The following is an 18,514-nucleotide window of genomic DNA, read 5'->3' on the forward strand; positions in this document are numbered from 1 at the left end:
GCAATGTGACATTATTAATGTTGTTGCTAACGTCATGCCTGGAAGATACACTGGACGGGTCAATAATTGTCCACAGAAATGGCTAAAGAAGTTGAACAGTTTGTAAGCCTAGAACAAGTACGACCTGCCAACTCCAGCTATGCTTGTGGTTCACCTTCCAGTCGGCTTTGTAATACAGGGACTGATTATGTGATGAGTGAACTCACGATGATAGGAATCAGTATTTACTGAATTTTGTGGTACTTTGGAAATCCCCCCTTTTCATAGGTTAATACTCTAAACATGTAAGCAATCGAGGCGTCTCTCTTCTTTGAATTGTTGTTTTTGTTTTATTGATGAAGTGTTGTTATATTTTGTTATTGATGAGTACGCGTGGTTGTTTAATTGTTTCTTTCCTCAGTTGGCTAGAAATGCCAGTGCTAGTGATCTGTAAGTGATACAATGGTCCTTATATTTGACAAAATGGCCTGAGGAATTGAGTTTTGAGATGTAGTGATATTGAGGTTTATCGCTTTTATTTTCGGTGTTTTTGAATTTGCTTGATGATATTTGTGTGTTGATATTGTTACGTGCAGAGAAAACGAACAAAAGGGTGAACTCAGCAGTTTCCGTTTAAACAAAATTTATTACGAAAACAAAACTAATTGCTAAGTTAGGGATAGAGTACAAGCTTTAAAAGTGTACAGACTACTTATCTCAGCTGGGACGGCAAAGCTCCAGTCTCAGAGTTGTAACAGTCAGTCGGATGAATGAACAGTCCTTTGGCTTGCAGGCTTGAAGCTGCACAAAGTCCACAGTATAAATCCAGCGTTGACAGTGAAGGTCTTGAAAAGTCTTGAGAATGACTACTGCTGGAGTTTAGTAACACACAAGAGACACGATCCCAAAAGTCTGACTGGAAGCTGAGCACGTCCCTTTTATAAAGGCATATAAGAACAATCTAGAACTTTTATTGACATGCTAATTACTGTTCTAAAATTATCTCCCTTACACAACTAATCAACTTTCCAGAACATTCCAAACATGACTAATTGAATTCAAGGTTGTGAGGTCATTGAGGGTAGTGACCTTGAGAATGTTCTAGACTAATTGAACTCAGGTCATGATGAGTGTGGGGGAAATGACCTACATAACACACCCCCTCTTCAAAAAAAGAAAATTTTCAAAGAAAAATCTTTCTTTTACAAATGTAATCTTGAAAAAGATTCAAGTACTCAATTTTTTTTCTTACTCTAAAGTAAAACTTCTTGAAAGTGAACAACAATAAACTCTAAATACGAGAGAGACAGTCTGCAATTAAATTGTCTCTGCCTTTGATATGTCTAATGTCAAGATTAAACTCCTGTAACATTAAACTCCATCTTAGCAATCTCTGATTTTTGCCTTTAAATTTCTGCAGAAAAACAAGAGGGTTGTGATCAATATAAACCACTATTGGCTGATTTGAAGAAGTAACATAAACTTCAAAATGCTGTAAAGCTAATATCAAAGATAAACACTCTTTTTCAATTGTAGAGTAGTTTCTCTGGGATTTGTTAAATTTGCGTGAAAAATAGCAAACAGGATGATCTACACCATGACTATCCTCTTGCAATAAAACAGCACCAGCAGCCGTATCACTAGCATCCACAGCTAATTTGAATGGCAAAGTGAAATCTGGTGCAGACAACACTGGAGCACTTTGAAGTATGGCTTTAAGTGTATCAAATGCCTGTTGGCATTGCTCTGACCAAACAAACTTTACTTTCTTTTTAAGTAAGTTAGTCAAAGGCTCAGTAATTGTGGAGAAATTTGGACAGAATTTTCTGTAGTAACCAGCCATACCGAGAAAGCGCATCAGTTGTCGTTTGCAGTTTGGTATGGGAAAACTTGAAATGGCACTGATTTTAGCATCAACAGGTTTTACCTCACCCTGTCCTACAGTATTTCCGAGGTAAGTTACCCTTGCCCAACCAAACTCAGATTTGGCAAGGTTGACAGTCAACATTGCTTTGCTCAGTCTCTCAAAGAACTTCCGCATGAGCTTGATGTGTTCCTCCCAGGTGTCACTATACAGGACGACGTCGTCAACGTAGGCTGCACACCCGTCTAGCCCGGATATGACGTCGTTGATCATCCGTTGGAACGTTGCGGAGAGTTCTTCATTCCGAATGGCATCACCTTGTACTGGAACAATCCGTCTGGTGTAACAAAGGCGGATATTTCACGAGCACGATCCGTCAGAGGGACTTGCCAAAATCCCTTCAGTAGGTCAAATTTCGTCACATACTTGGCTTTTCCCACTCGGTCGATGCAGTCATCAATCCTCGGGATTGGGAAAGTGTCTGTCTTTGTTAAAGTGTTGACCTTCCTAAAGTCCGTGCACATACGATAACTGTGATCTGATTTGGGAACAAGTATACACGGCGAACTCCAGTTACTTTTACTGGGTTCAATAAAGTCATTGTCCAGCAGGTATTTGACTTCTTCCTGGAGATATTTTGCTTTTGTTGGATTCAGTCTGTATGGATGTTGTTTTACAGGCTTACTGTCCCCAACATCAACGTCGTGATAGATGACGTTCGTCCTCGTTGGAACATCTTTAAACAGGTGTTTATATTCATGGAGCAGTTCTTTCACCTGTTGTTGTTGTTCTGGCTGGAGGTGTGCCAACTTGTAGACTCCAGCTTCTCCAGGATTTCTGAGTTCTGAAGCTTGACCGAGCCCAGCTTTGAGTTTAGAGTATTTTCACTCAAGTCAGTTTCAGTATCACTATCTTCATAATGGCCAGAACTGACGGTACTGACAGGCTGAGTTATAGTAGGATTATCCCTATCCAAATATGGCTTAAGCATATTTATGTGACATAGCTGTTTTTGTTTTCGCCTGTCAGGTGTTATTATGATGTAATTTAAATCACTCAATTTCTTATCAATTAGATATGGCCCAAAGTAACGAGCATGGAGTGGTTTGCCAGGAACCGGAAGTAGAACAAGAACTTTTTGACCTGGTTCAAACTTCCGTTTTGAGGTGTTTTATCGTATTTGGTTTTCATTGACTGCTGAGATGACTCAAGATTTTCTCTGGCTAACTCACATGCTTTAGAGAGTTTCGTACGAAAATCTGACACATATTGCAAAATATTCAGACAATCATCATCGTCTGATAGGAATTTCTCTTTAACGAGCTTAAGTGGGCCACGGACTGTATGTCCAAATACAAGCTCAAATGGGCTAAAACCAAGAGACTCTTGAATTGACTCTCTAACAGCAAAGAGCAGAAAATGAATTCCTTCATCCCACTGCTTCTCTGTGTCAAAACAGTAGGTCCTAATCATGTTTTCCAAAGTTTGATGAAATCGCTCAAGAGCACCCTGACTTTCTGGATGATAGGCGGATGACCTATACTGTTTAATGCCTAGCTGATCCATTACTTGTTGGAAAATTCCAGGACATAAAGTTGGAGCCTTGATCGGACTGGACACATTTAGGGGGGCCAAATAAAGTGAAAAATTTGACTAAAGCTCTCACTATAGTCTTTGTCTTATGTTTCTCAGTGGTATGGCTTCTGGGAACCGAGTTGATGTACACATAATTGTCAACATGTACTCATTTCCTGATCTTGTTTTTGGTAGGGGCCCAACACAGTCTATTAGTATCCTACTAAATGGTTCTTGAAATGCAGGAATTGGCTGTAAAGGGGCCTTTGGAATGGTCTGATTTGGCTTTCCTACCATTGACATGTGTGACAAGTTTTACAGAAATGTGCTACATCCTGCCTGAGATTAGGCCAATAAAAGTGACTGAGAATTTTATGATAAGTTTTCCTGACTCCTAAGTGACCAGCCCAGGGCGTTTCATGGGCCAGGCGCAATATTTCAGCACGATAGGGCTTTGGAACCACAATTTGATGTTTTATAGCCCAATCGTCATCAACCAAAACATCTGGAGGTCTCCATTTACGCATGAGAATACCAGATTTTGTATAATAGGAAACAGAGCTATCTGAAGTTTTACCTTCATCATCTACCCTGTCAAACAAAGACAAAATATCTGGGTCTTTGTGTTGTTCTGCAATGAGATTTGATCTAGAAAATGTCTGACTTTGGTCAGCAGAAGTTTTACTGGAAGTTTCAAATCCACGAGGGATAACGGAATGATCCGTGTCAAACACCTGACTGAGAAAGGTGTCATTTAAGTCAACATCTGTGACATTATTTTGAGAGTATTTTGATTCTCAGAAGTTTTCTTTGACATGGCTCGAGTAATGGCACATGATGGGAAAAGGCCGGGAATGTCTTCTCTATTGGCTCTGGATTTTGATCTAAACTAGGATTATCAGTCACAAGTGGATTAGTAATGACCTTGTCCCCAGCAAGGTCGTTTCCAAGAAGAAGGTGAATCCCTTCAAAAGGCAAAAAAGGCCTAATACCTAAAGTCACAGGTCCAGAAACAAAGTCCGAAGACAAATAGACATTATGGAGAGGAACAGGAATGTAGTCATTACAATCTACCCCCTTAATAAGAACTTTAGAACCTGAAAATGACTTTTCAGAAAACGGCAGGGTATCTGCCAACAAAAGAGACTGGGAAGCCCCGGTATCTCTTAAAATTTTGACAGGGGTAGCGGAAGAGAAATCACTAGAAAGTGATATAAAACCATCATGAATAAATGGTTCGAAAATACCCATAATGCTATCTTGAGAAGAATTGACCTTGACCTCATTAATTGGGGTTGAGAGGGTTTAACCTCAGAAAATGTGTTGCACACATTATTAGACTCTAATTGAGTTGATGAAGAAATAAAGCCGGTGGGCTTAGATCCACTTTGACCACTTTGACCTTCACGTTTTCTTTTCAATTTGAAACACTCTGACATTAAATGGCCGTCTTTCTTACAATAATTACAAGAAAGTGTACCGAACTGTTTGTCAGAAGGAGATTGAGACTTGGGATCTGATGATGGGGAGTGTTATTTGAACTCTGTGAACTGTTGTCATTTGATTTTCTACTCTCCTTTGAGAAATTCTTGGATGAAAAGGACGAGTTAAATTTACCTGCATTGTTTCTGTATGGAAAAGACTGGGATGATTTGCTGTGAAATGAAGATTTGTGGGTCAATGAATAATCATCGGCCAAACGTGCAGCAACCTCAATGTATCTGCCTTTTGTTCATTGATAAACGTCTTGATGTCATCCGGATGCACCTTTTAAATTCCTCAATCAAAACAAGTTGTCGTAATTTGTCATAATTCTGACTGACCTTTTCAGAAGAACACCAACGATCAAACAGTTGTTCTTTTTCGAGCAAATTCAACATAAGTTTGATCCTTCACCTTCTCACAATCCCTAAATTTCTGGCGGTAAGCTTCAGGCACCAACTCATAGCCCTTGAGAATTAATTCCTTCACAGCCTGCTCTACTGACAACTGAATGTAAATTTCTCTGGCTTTACCCACCAAAGCACTCTGCAAAAGCATAGACCAGGACTCCTTAGGCCAGTTCAGACTCTGAGCAATTTTCTCAAAATGAAGGAAATATTTATCAACATCCTTTTCTTGGAAAGGGGGAACTAACCTGAAATGCTTAGTGATGTCAAACTTGTCTGAAGGGAAGAATTTTCCTGACTGTCCAAGCTCTAAACGTTTTATTTCTACCTGCAATCGCTGTTCTTCTAATCGCAATTCTTTTTCTCTCTGTCTTTCTTCCATTTCTAATCTTTCCTGCCTTTCTTTTTCTTTCATTTGCAATTCTTTTTCTTTCATTTGTAATTCTTTTTCTTTCTGTCTTTCTTCCATTGCTAACTTTTCACGTGCCAAATCTGCCTGTATTTCTAACTCTAATTTTCTGAGTTCAAAGGAAGACTCAGGTTCATAATCTTTTAGGGCAGACTCCTCAAAATGGCCTGAATTAACTAAATGTTTTGCAATCTTGAACTGTATTTCTCGCTTGCGCATAGATCGTTTAACTTCTACCTTAAGGAAATTGGCCAGTGTTATGAGGTCGTCTTTTCTGAGGGAATCAAATGTGTCCTGATCAAGGTCATCCATTTCCTCTGGTTTAAATTCCGCCATGATTAAATTTCGCTGAGTTCACAGTGTAAAGCAGTTTTGAAAAGGTAGGCAAAATGTTGTCAAACGGCTCAAATATTCGTATCCCGGACAAGCCCCCAATTTGTTACGTGCAGAGAAAACGAACAAAAGGGTGAACTCAGCAGTTTCCGTTTAAACAAAATTTATTACGAAAACAAAACTAATTGCTAAGTCAGGGATAGAGTACAAGCTTTAAAGTGTACAGACTACTTATCTCAGCTGGGACGGCAAAGCTCCAGTCTCAGAGTTGTAACAGTCAGTCGGATGAATGAACAGTCCTTTGGCTTGCAGGCTTGAAGCTGCACAAAGTCCACAGTATAAATCCAGCGTTGACAGTGAAGGTCTTGAAAAGTCTTGAGAATGACTACTGCTGGAGTTTAGTAACACACAAGAGACACGATCCCAAAAGTCTGACTGGAAGCTGAGCACGTCCCTTTTATAAAGGCATATAAGAACAATCTAGAACTTTTATTGACATGCTAATTACTGTTCTAAAATTATCTCCCTTACACAACTAATCAACTTTCCAGAACATTCCAAACATGACTAATTGAATTCAAGGTTGTGAGGTCATTGAGGGCAGTGACCTTGAGAATGTTCTAGACTAATTGAACTCAGGTCATGATGAGTGTGGGGGAAATGACCTACATAACAATATTTTGCTCTTGATGTTTTGTTTTCATCAGTAATTTTGGAAATAGAAAGAGACTCGCATTTTAACGAAGAAGTCACTAATTGCTGCAGTCTAGTGATGAATATTGGTCGTTGCTATGGTCACCTAAGCCTGTCACCATGATATCATAATACACCAGAAAAAATTACGTCGCCGTTCTTAATATCGACCACTTTTCAGTTCTCAACAAATAACCCATCTTTAAAACAAATTAAAGAAATGTCATCTATGATATATCTTGCAATTTTTGAATGAATTTCTGCCGATGATTTTTTATTTTTATAGGTAGAGTAGCTGAACTTTGAGTTTAATTCGATGTACATTAAGTATATATTAAGTAATTTTATTCGCATTTCAGTAAATATTTTAGTATTTTTGTAAATATTTTAGATACTTTATGTCAGTCTGTAACTTTTTAATGTAAAAGAATTTATCACGACACTGCTAACTTGTAGCTCTGTCAAAACGCTACAACTAAAACATCAAGCCAGATTGCCTTAATAGTTGGTACATAGATACCTTGCACAAATGCATGGCTACTTTTTGTTCAGCTCTGCTGTCAGCAATGCCAAACGTATGATTTGTTTGAATATTTTCAGCAAATTATAAGACGCTGCTTGTACTGTGTTCATAATTTTAAGAACAACTTTCATACATGATGGCATGTGGCACGTTGAACAACCGAATTTCAGTGAGGTATGTAGTTTTGCATGGCTGTCACTGCCATTACTATTGAAATAACGGGCGACACTCTGACCATTAACATTTTTTTGTGGGCAAGGGCGACAGGAAAGCCCAAAATTAAGCCTCGCCCGTTAATTTGGCTTTCCTCGAGCCCGCGCCCACAAATAAACGTTAATGGTCAGAGCGGAGTCTGTTATTTCCATTATATTATCAGCGAACCCAAGAAAACCGTCAAAATTTCCGAAAATTTCAGGAGCGAACGACAACTGGGCCCCAGAAACTGAACAATACGCGACGCACTGTCACGCGCGCTGTAACAAATTGGCAAATCCGGAGATGCTTTAAGAAAAAAGTATCTCAACTTGGTCCACAAGTGCTCCATTTTATTTTGTGATTGATAATGATTTACGTGTGAGCTGTAAAGTTAATATACTTTGAGTTGTTAATCATATTTTTCATATTCACGGGCATGTAAACAAACCATTACTCTGTATTTGTGGTCAGTCACGTGGTCCAGCTCGACCAATCAAAATGCGACGGGCAGGGCATGGTAATATAATATTGCTAATTGCCATTAATATTGTCTTCAGATATCACTTGTTTAATTCAACAGTTGAACCATAACTGTACTGCACACTCATTCTCGGCCATTAAGCCCCACCTGTATCGCAATTAATGAACAGGACTATGTCCTCTTCGAGGACTTTAAGTCAAAGTACCAATCAACAAGTGGGGACTGTGTCATCGATGATGACTTGTTGAATACTACTTTTGATATTAACGTCAATGATCTTTCGAGTTAACAGTTCGCTCCTTGCCCATGGACAACCCGGCAGTTTCCATGGCTCGTTGCATTGCTGCAGTTACCGGAAAGTCATTCCACATCAGGCCATCCCTTTTAATATATGATATCATCCCGTTTGCAGGTCATACCAAATGTGACTTTTGTTGGGCATGGTACCAGTCGAAATATGCAAGTCTAGAAAAGTGTCAAGGCACCTTCATATATTTTTGCAGCATAAAACCGGCTAAGCGAAAGTTTCAAATCCCCTCTATTATAATTATAGTGACAAAGTCGGCAATTTTTCATGATTTTTCTTTGATACGAGATACCACTACTTTGTTTGACATGTTGATAGATAATGAATGGGTGACCATGCATATATTCGACCCCTGTTTAAGACAAATTAAATGAAACCATCGTGAGAATGAATAAATGGTCATGACCATTTATTCATTCTCGCGATGGTTTCATTTATCGTTTCTAAAATCGGGGTCAAATATATGCAAGGTCACCTATTCATTCAGTATCTTTCAACATGTCAAACAATATAAGTAGTGTCTCACATCAAACAAAATTCATGAACCAGATGTGAACTGAATGTGCTCACGTGTTTACCAACAGATTCTTTAATAGTAATAGCTTCACAGAACAATCAGATATCTATTATATCATTATATGTAGCAGATTTAATCAACTTTCCCACAGTACTCTCAGAGATAAATCACTTATTACAACACTTTATTTAATATGCAAATGAGCTGTTTTTTTACTTGACACTGCCAAATGCTTCTCAGCACAATTAGAAATCTATCAAATCAACATCTGTAGCACGTTTCATCAAATTTAATGCTGTAATTTTGGAGTAATATCAACAATTACAAAGTTCATTAAATATGCAAATGCACCCTTAATTAATTTGACACTGCTCAATGTTTCATAGCACAATTAGATATTTATCAGATCAATTTCTGTAGCAGATTTCACCAAATTTGGTACCGTAATGTCAGAGTTATATACCTAATTACAAATTTTATTAAATACGTAAATGAACCCTTAATTAACTTCACACAACTAAATGCTTTACAACACAGTCAAATATCAGTCGGATTAGTATCTGCAGCAGATTTCATCAAATTTGGTGCAATTATTTCGGAGTTATATGAGTAATTACAAAACTTCATAAAATGTGCAAATGAGCTATTTATTAACTTGACGCTGCCCAATGCTTCTAAGTGCAATTAGATGTATATCAGATCAATATTTGTTGCATGTATCATCAGTTTGGTGCAGGAATTTCAGAGTTATGTCACTAATTACAAAAGTTCATTAAATATGCAAACGAACAGATAACTGCCATGATACTCACAGTATCATCATAATGTTCTGAGATTGCCATCTGTGAAAATTTTCATCAAATTTTGTGCATTATTTCTTGATATATGTCGACACTGTCATTACTGTCTCCATAGGAAAACCATTATATATAAAAAATGATATGTCATTACTTCATTAATAAGCAAGCCACACTTACCAATATCTAATCAGTTCATACAATTGGCATATGGTACCTGTTTACTAAATCTGACTTGAATCTGTTTAGGTGTTTTTGAGTTATCGTGTGAACAGACAGACAGACAGACACAGACAGACACACACTTACACACATACACACACTGACAGATAAACAGACAGACAGACAGACAGATTTAACGTGAGCAAAATGATTTTGTTTTTTTATTAATTGTTGTCGTGCCGATTTGCTTGTGATTTTATTTTTCGTGGGACCTCAGTGGAAATAAGTTTTTAACTTTTCTGTGTTATCCCAGCATTTCTGTCTTTGTCTTTTTTCTTGTTTGTACTGTATGGTTATCTTTTAAGTGCTAAATAAATCAAATAAAAAACCCCCAGATAGACATCGCTATGCCATTAGCTCACGTGTGTCAACACATGAGCTAACAATGGCCGACTTTGTCCCTTTAAGGGTTTCACTTACTGGTCATTGTTTTACACTTTTCTGTTGAGTAAGATTGCTATATACATACATACATACATACATACATACATACATACATACATACATACATACAATCATACATATATATTGTCTGTGTAATAAACTTTAGGGAAATTAGGGACTGGTCAGTTTCTTCGGCCTGGGGGGGTCGGTGGATTCATGGGGGGGGGGTCACCCTGTTTTTGACTTTGGTGGTAGGGGGGGTCACCATGCTTTTGAAATGCCCAATAGGGGGGTCAGTGTGTTTTTTAATCTCGACATGGCTCATACTTGCGAAAAATGCATTGTGCCAGCCACAAATTTCATCATTCAGTTGCATTTTTCGGCGCGCCCTTCGGGCGCATAACTTTAATAATAATAAGACATTTTTCAGAGCCCCGCACTTGTGCAAAACTTTAATATATCAGATATATATATATATATATATATATATATATATATATATATATATATATATATATATATATATATATATACTGAAGTATACAGATGTCCTCGAGGGAGATTACAGTGCTCAATGCAAAAAGCAGAGCGTTATCAATATATATATATATATATATATATATATATATATATATATATATATATATATAATATATATATATATATTATATCTGACATACTTGTATGTTTAAAATTTTTCGGCGCGCCCTTCGGGCGCATTTCTTTAAAATATCAAACAATATTTTTCAGCATGCCCTTCAGCTACATGACTTTCATATATCAGATAGGTATATATATTAGAGATATCTGGATGTTTAAAAATATATCAGAGATATTATGTCAGATATATCTTGATGTCTGTAAATTGAAAGTCTGTTTTGCAAAGTATATTGATCATTATGAAATCTGCAGTTCATATGAAAAGCATGACAAGTTCCTGATACTTTTCTGTTTCCTCTATGAGAATTCAGTGTTAGAAAGCAACATGCACTAATATTTCACAATTACATTTTTCTTACAACAGTTCTGGACATCTGCTTTATGCATAAAAAGAGTGGAGTACATTCACAGCTCCTTCAAAATACTGTATTCAAACTTTAGAATTTACACTGTTAAGTTCCTATCTTACAACTGACATGACAACAATTTCATCAAAACACAGAATGACTGAATGTTTAAATTATATATATCCCTAAATATATAATATATATATATATATATATATATATATATATATATATATATATATATATATATACTGAATTGTTCAATTTATATTCCACCTTTTGTTTTACCTTTGTCGCGCGCGGTGGGGGGGGGTCATCCTGTTTTCTAAAGCTGGAATAGGGGGGGGCAGCCTGTTTTCGAAAGTTGGAATAGGGGGGGTCAGCCACTTTTTGACGTCGGCAAAAAATAATCCACCGCCCCCCCCAGGCCGAAGAAACTGACCAGTCCCTTATCGACAAATTATGACTGAATCGTACATGGTACGTGTATGTTTAAAGTTTTTATTTGTTTGTTCATAGACAGCTATGGTTTGTTCTGACGTAATTTATAGTTCACTTTTATACCCTGACGTTTACAGGTGATTGTCCCATTGAACTCGTCGGCGCGGACTGTTAGTTGTCGAGAGGGTAGTACTATGGTCAAGCGAGTGAATTGAATTTTCCCTTCATAAAATGATTCCTGTGGGTTTGAACTTTAAATATTGTCTTGCACAATTATAAAAAGACTAAAACATCAAAGAATTGACTATTTTGCTGCTTAAATGCAGAAGCGAACAAAATTATGAACACTGTGAATTGGAAATTAATATTGGTGGCCGACCTCTTACAAGACGTAATGTTCCTTGTTTTATGGCTTTGGTTTGCATTATTGGTCTTTGCAATAAAATTAACATGTTAGGGTTCATGGTGACTTTGCAATTGATAGAGTCCTTCAGAAATTCTAGGAACACGGTTTGAGCCTAATTTCCCGTCGACAATGAGTGAACCTTCGTCCATGAGCTGTGGTGGTGGAGTGTCCGGTCTCGGAACATTTGTTGTTGCGCCCTCGGTAGGTGTCTTGGTTATACTGGTGTCCAAGACTTGAAGAAGCCAGTCGTTCATACTATCTTTGTTCTTGTTCATCCAGTCCCTGTTCGTTTCCACTCTCTGAACGGCGTCGTAAAATCCTTGGGCAGCATTTGACGACATATTTGAATTACGAGAACCGAAAACATTGAGCTGAAAAGAGTCACGGTGATATTTTTTCAGTTTTATTTCAGAGTGATCTACCGATGTTGTTAACAACAAAACAAATACTCATTCTTTAAAGCCAATTTTACCATTTAATGTCCATGTAACTTGCTCTTTTGTACTGTGTATCCACCTCTCCATTACGTGATCTCCCAAACACGTTGAAAATTGTTGAAGCACATAGTACTTAGCTTGTCAACACAATCTCTCTCTCTCTCTCTCTCTCTCTCTCTCTCTCTCTCTCTCTCTCTCTCTCTCTCTCTCTCTCTCTGCGTTAGGTGACTTGTTTGTGTCAACGAAGTCCCGACAGAAATTTAATTGTCAACAACAGGAATGTACCTTAGGAATTCATGTAAAGGCTTTGTTGTTAAGTCGAATATCTTGTGCATTATTGCAATTTATATGAATTTTAAGACGTGGTAAAAGTTTTCGCCTTACCTGATCAAGGTCATACTGAGTGTTCATATAATCTTTAAAGTCCCACACTGTATTATAAGACAATCTGAAGAAAGTACATGAAGAATAATTTGACAATATTTTCATTATATTTGCCAAAGAAACCAAGTTCATCTTCTGAAGTATTATTGAAAGATAATTTATTAGCCTTGCATATACATTGCACTGTGTATCATGAGTAATGTTATTAAATGACGACAAATGAATTCCATTCCGGACTAAAATCCAGATGTCAACAATAACACTAGACATAAACAGTGTGCCGACAATTCGAACAGCAGACATTTCAGCATGATTTGATTTGGAATAGAACAAGGAAATATATTCCTGAGACAGAACAAATACAAACGAAACACATCCAGATTTACTGCTAATTGGCTTGAAACTTTGACAGATCTATTTAAAAACAATACACGCACATGCAGTAATTTATTTGACAGTTAATTTTAGTTTCGCTGCCCGTGTTTTCGTTTACGTTTTTTCGATCGGTAAGAGAAAAAATCTACATTTGTGACATCCAAATAGCTAAATTTTGGGTAGTTTTACTTGAATGGCGACACTCACCCGAGCTTTTCAAAGTTGTTCATCGTGTACTCCCAAGCCAGTGAATACCCGACGGCAGACTTACCACGGATATTGCTAATAACGGTTGAGGTAGCAAAGTTTTGGTCTTCTAAATATCTGAGGAGAAGAATATTAACGATTACTTCGAAAGCTATCCGGAACTATATTTGTCATATCTCTCTATAGGTATGTATAGAGAGATATGACAAAAAGTTCCCAGATATACAAAAATTGTCTTCACAAGTAAAATGTTCCACAAGATTTCGTACAAGATATACTTTCACAACACCTTTTGTATTTAAGTAGCAGAATAAAGAAGAAAATTTTGGATTTGGGCTGACCTTTGAAGCAGCCAAGATTTCTCAGTGCAACCCATGGCAGACTGCAGCCTATTCGTTTCACTTAAGCCCAAACTGCCGTTAGTGGTTTGAGCGTGCGCAAACTCCCATTCATCTAGACCGCCATGCCTGATAGCAGTGCAGTAAACTGTTGATCTAACTTCGTCTCGTATGCTGTGAAAATAACGTCGAATAGGTTATATTGTGATCTCGATTAAATTGAAGTTTTACGAGAGAAAAAACAAACTCACGTAAACAGATAAGAAGAGCTATGCAGTACAAATCACAGTAATCTAAACATTTTCAAATTAGTGACATTTCATGCTCTGTCGTCATCCAGGGTTACAGAATTACAAATGCTCTACCGCATGAGAAGGTTTTTTGTTTTTCTTCGGACGAGGAACACCAGAAGCAGTAATATTCCGATTTAGTCGGCTAGGCAGTTGAAGACGTCATCATCATACATGTACTTTTGGAACAATGACTGGTGATGCTCGTCGTATGTTTTGTTTACTTCAATATTGAAACCATAACTCCTTACTCGTTTACTCCCGTCGACATCCAGTGCCGGTACTGTTCCAGAGCCTGAGTCACACAGTCTTCAGTGCCATAGGTACATGCAGTCTCGATTGCATTGATGCGCTGAAAGCTAAGTGGTTCGTTACAACAGAGTCAATGTGTATGTATAATAACAGAAAGATTACACTGATTAAAAAACAATCTTCATTATCTATTCTGAGGATAACAACAAAAAAGAATTCTAGGACAGTTACCACCCAGACAAATACCCTCCGGACAATTACCACCAGAAATTTAACCCCCCCCCCGGGCTAATTACCACCAACCATTTACCATCGACACATATACCACTTGGATATTTACTCCTAACACTATTTATAACGACACTATGCTCTGTCAAAAATGATGTCAAGGGGAAATGATGATAAAAGAAGTTCCCGAACAATCGCGTATACTGCGTATGCATCTTACCTAGTACTGTTTGCTGCTTGGTGGCACATGAGTTACCTTTCACTCTGTTCTCAAGTGTTACTATACATTCTGAATTTTGCCCTATGCCTATCAGGGAATCGAATCCGGGATGCCGGAACTATGGATCCAAACTTTAACCACTTCGCCACGAGGAGTTGTCTGCGGCTGTTAGTGGAGATGTTAATCTTGAACTTGACACTGTATGTCTAAACATGCATTATGTAATAAATAAATATTATAAATGACATTAAAGTAACAACTATATGGTATCAACGGACTAAAATAATGTCTCTATACGTATGTTGGTTCCCCTAAACCTAACCTTGACCCTAACACTAGGCAACTAATAATATTGGCCTCTTTTTCCATCTTTGTCTTTTTTTAGTCAAAACCGGGTGCGTCTAAAGTTACACACATCTTCAGTTTCATTTTTACGGGTAGAATGTGTGTTAGAATATTTACTAATTCCTTCATCATCAACATATAAAATACACTCCATAAGGCTTGTTGAATCATAGACAGTGTCTATGCTAACTTCAAACAATGTTCAAACTGTTTGAAAATAAAGATTATGAATCACACGTCCTTTAAAATTAATGTTTAGAGAGGGGGTAATTGTCCTGGTTTGTAAATGTCTTGTGTGGTAAGTGTCCGAGTGGTAAGTGTCCGGTGGTAAATAGCCGGGGGCAAATGGTATGTGGCAAATGTCCGGGGACTAATGTCCAGGGATAACTGTCCCGTTACACAAAATGTTAGTGCTATAACCCTGTCTTTAATGATTTCTTTGTGTAATGGTAGTTAATTTTGCCATGTCCAGAAGTTCAAATATCCAACATTGCCTTTTCTTGTACTTATTGCTCGAGAAACCCGGGAGTGAACAACTTACTAATCCAGGTGACCACCGAGGGAGAAGTCCCATCCCAACGACTCGTATAAAGGTCTTACTTTCTGGCTCCAGTATACCTTCAACGGATGAAAACATAACTATAATTTAGTAATAAGTTAAAGGCAATTTACCGACAAAAGAAGCAGGGCGGATTTCACACGGTGAAGACTTACATTTTTGTCAGGATCAATATCCATATGATAGAAGCGTGGCCGCTTTGGGTGGAAGGTCGCCGCACTATATGTCTACATCAGTCCAGAATTCGATGTACATCTTTGGTGTGCTCAACATGACCATGACATCATCAAAATATATTTACAACAATGAACTGGAAAAAATTATGTTTTCGAATAAATCATACATGATCATATCACTTGTATGAAACATTACATCTAATGAATTTGTTGGCAAAGCATTAGTTTGGACAAGCCATTTCCACATTTCTGTCATGTGCACACACCTCAAAGAGATAGAACTCCGCTGTTCTTAGCAGCATTCTGTGGGTGTAATCGAGGTTGGTAAGAACCGTCTCCCAAACCACGTATTCAAATTCTTTGTCGAGGTATTCAGTCAGTCTAAGAGCATTGACGATGTCTGTGTGAAATGGTTCGGCAGCCTTGAATGCGTCATCGATGGTTGAAGCACGTGATTGGTCTGTTATTACCTGAAATGTAATGGGAAGCATTTTGCGGACAATGGTTCCAGTAATATATTGAAAATATTACAAAACTGGTGACTACTTTATTAACTAATTGTTCATAAATGTGACATTTATAAAAATACTGATCGAACCCTGATTGTCGTTTGAAGTGTCCTCTTCACATAGTATGTAGATTTTAAATGTAACATTACACAAATGCGCTGGTATCATCATTCTTCAGAGAAAAGTTTTCAACAATAATATTATATTTTTCTGACAGAGTATTCGTTCGTGAATCCGAAACTGTAACTGATTAAAAATACAAGACAACACAAAGTAGACAAAAGCCATTTCATCTGAAGAATAACAGAGTCTTACAGTGTGATCAGTCTTGAACTGATTGGCAAGTTTCTGCCAGTTGTCATTATCGTAGTTGACTCGGTAAAATCCCCACTTATCGATGTTGAAGAGAACCCAGTCTTGATCGCTCAATCCAACCAGGTTGATAACGACTTATAAAGTTAAAAGAAGAATGAATTAATGCACTTCGATGGTACAAAACTAGAAAAGGTAGGCAGTGTACGAGTTTTTCAACAAGTTAAAAAAATGTGTCTTGATAACACCCCACGAGCAGCGCGTTAGAAGATAACAACTACTTAAGCTGGTCGGCACAGGAAAGGTCTAAAGTTTTAATATCGAGAGAAAAGGAAATATTTCCGTAGGGGTACAGCTGCATGTAACTGCAGTAACAGAACACGTTCACTTTTGATTCAAGAAAACAAATGTGCCTTCTCTAAAGCGTGATATGATACAAACTTTTAAAGTTGACATCATCAGGCATCGCGCTCAATATACAGCCTTATTGTCGGTAAGTGCATTCTAGTATGGACTTAAACTTCAATTGTTAACAATGACAATAACGTTCAGGCTGTAATTCGACATGATATTGGGAATTGGACAAGAATCTCTTTTAGACAAATGAAAAGGGGTACTGTAAGTTACAGCCAAAGGAGTCTTAAATTCGACCCTCAAATTAATGCCTACATAGTAAGAGCAAAATGGAACTTCACATTCCGCAGGACTAGGTATGTTTATTTCATAGTAGTAGCCTGCAGAGTATTATTACATATGTACCACAGTTTACTTGCATCGAAACGCGCGCGTACACATGTGCTTGAGACTAGTATTTGTTCAATGTAAGCGAGGCTGAATATATATTATATATATAAATATAATATATATATATATATATATATATATATATATATATTATATATATATATATTATTATATATATATATATCTCGAAGTATACAGATGTCCTCGTGGGACATTACTGTGCTCGATGCTAAAGCAGAGTGTTATAAATAATAACACAAAATTACTTCAAGTACAAAGTAATGATATCTGTTACTTAAGTTTTTTATGCCTCCTGCAATCATCAGACAGAAGAAGTGAAAGGATTCTTAGCTCGACAGTCTTATATACGTATGATCGGGGCGTACCATTCTATTTGTAGGTGGTGTTAAAATTTGATAAATAATATTTGTTTTGGTGGCGACATTTTGAAACCAGCTTCGAGCGTTTGTTTAACAGCGTAGATTTGTCAGCACTGATAATGTGTAGTTTTTCTGATATACAAAGATTACATCGCTTGCTTATGTTAGAGTAACTTGATGCTTTGTCAATAATTGACCATGAAATGTCAAAGACCTGGTTCTTTTGTTTGAGGGACCAGACGTACTTGGAGAGCTCGGTAAAGTGCCGATATCTTTCATTACGGAACGATTGCATGTGATTAGCGAAGCGCGTCTTGAAGGTGTTATCAGTGAGTCCGATGTAGACCTTCTCCGTGTTGTCCCCCGTTGATACCTTGGCCTTGTAAACCACACCTTCGACTTGACAGTTACCCTTCAAGGGGCATGTAGACTTGTCCCGGCAATTACAATCAGCTGGTCGATCTTGACGTTGGCCCCCGGTGATTACTCTCTTATTATGTGATTTGATTATACTAGCCATATTCTTCATACAACTGTAACTCACTTTAATTGTGTTTCTATTGAAGATCTTATGAAACTTAGACCCTTTGGGAAGCAAAGCTAAGAATCGAGCTAAGAATCCTTTCACTACTTCTTCTGTCTGATGATTGCAGGATGCATGAAACTTAAGTAACACATATCCTTACTTTGTATTTGAAGTAATTTTGTGTTATATATCTATCTATCTATCTATAGC

The 18,514-nt window shown here is 37.4% G+C and overlaps 1 protein-coding gene across 3 annotated transcripts in view; it reads right to left on the minus strand.

Moving 5' to 3' along the window:
- LOC139134645 (aminopeptidase N-like) overlaps positions 1-18,514 on the minus strand; it is a 73,436-nt gene that overhangs the window by 44,638 nt on the left and 10,284 nt on the right. The window contains exons 10-17 of one of the 3 annotated variants that reach the window (XM_070701601.1): positions 16,658-16,791; positions 16,100-16,303; positions 15,640-15,716; positions 14,305-14,412; positions 13,767-13,937; positions 13,426-13,542; positions 12,844-12,907; positions 11,663-12,393 (exon numbers count right to left, since the gene is read on the minus strand). The exons of 1 other annotated variant lie outside the window; for it this stretch is intronic. In XM_070701601.1, coding sequence (XP_070557702.1) covers positions 12,070-12,393; positions 12,844-12,907; positions 13,426-13,542; positions 13,767-13,937; positions 14,305-14,412; positions 15,640-15,716; positions 16,100-16,303; positions 16,658-16,791 — 1,199 coding nt within the window. In that variant the 3' untranslated portion in view covers positions 11,663-12,069. Of the gene's footprint in view, positions 1-11,662; positions 12,394-12,843; positions 12,908-13,425; positions 13,543-13,766; positions 13,938-14,304; positions 14,413-15,639; positions 15,717-16,099; positions 16,304-16,657; positions 16,792-18,514 lie in introns of those variants that run through there. One more of the 3 variants, XM_070701599.1, reaches the window with a different exon arrangement.

Source organism: Ptychodera flava, chromosome 6 (assembly GCF_041260155.1).
Source record: "Ptychodera flava strain L36383 chromosome 6, AS_Pfla_20210202, whole genome shotgun sequence".
In the NCBI taxonomy this organism is placed as follows: Eukaryota; Metazoa; Hemichordata; class Enteropneusta; family Ptychoderidae; genus Ptychodera; species Ptychodera flava.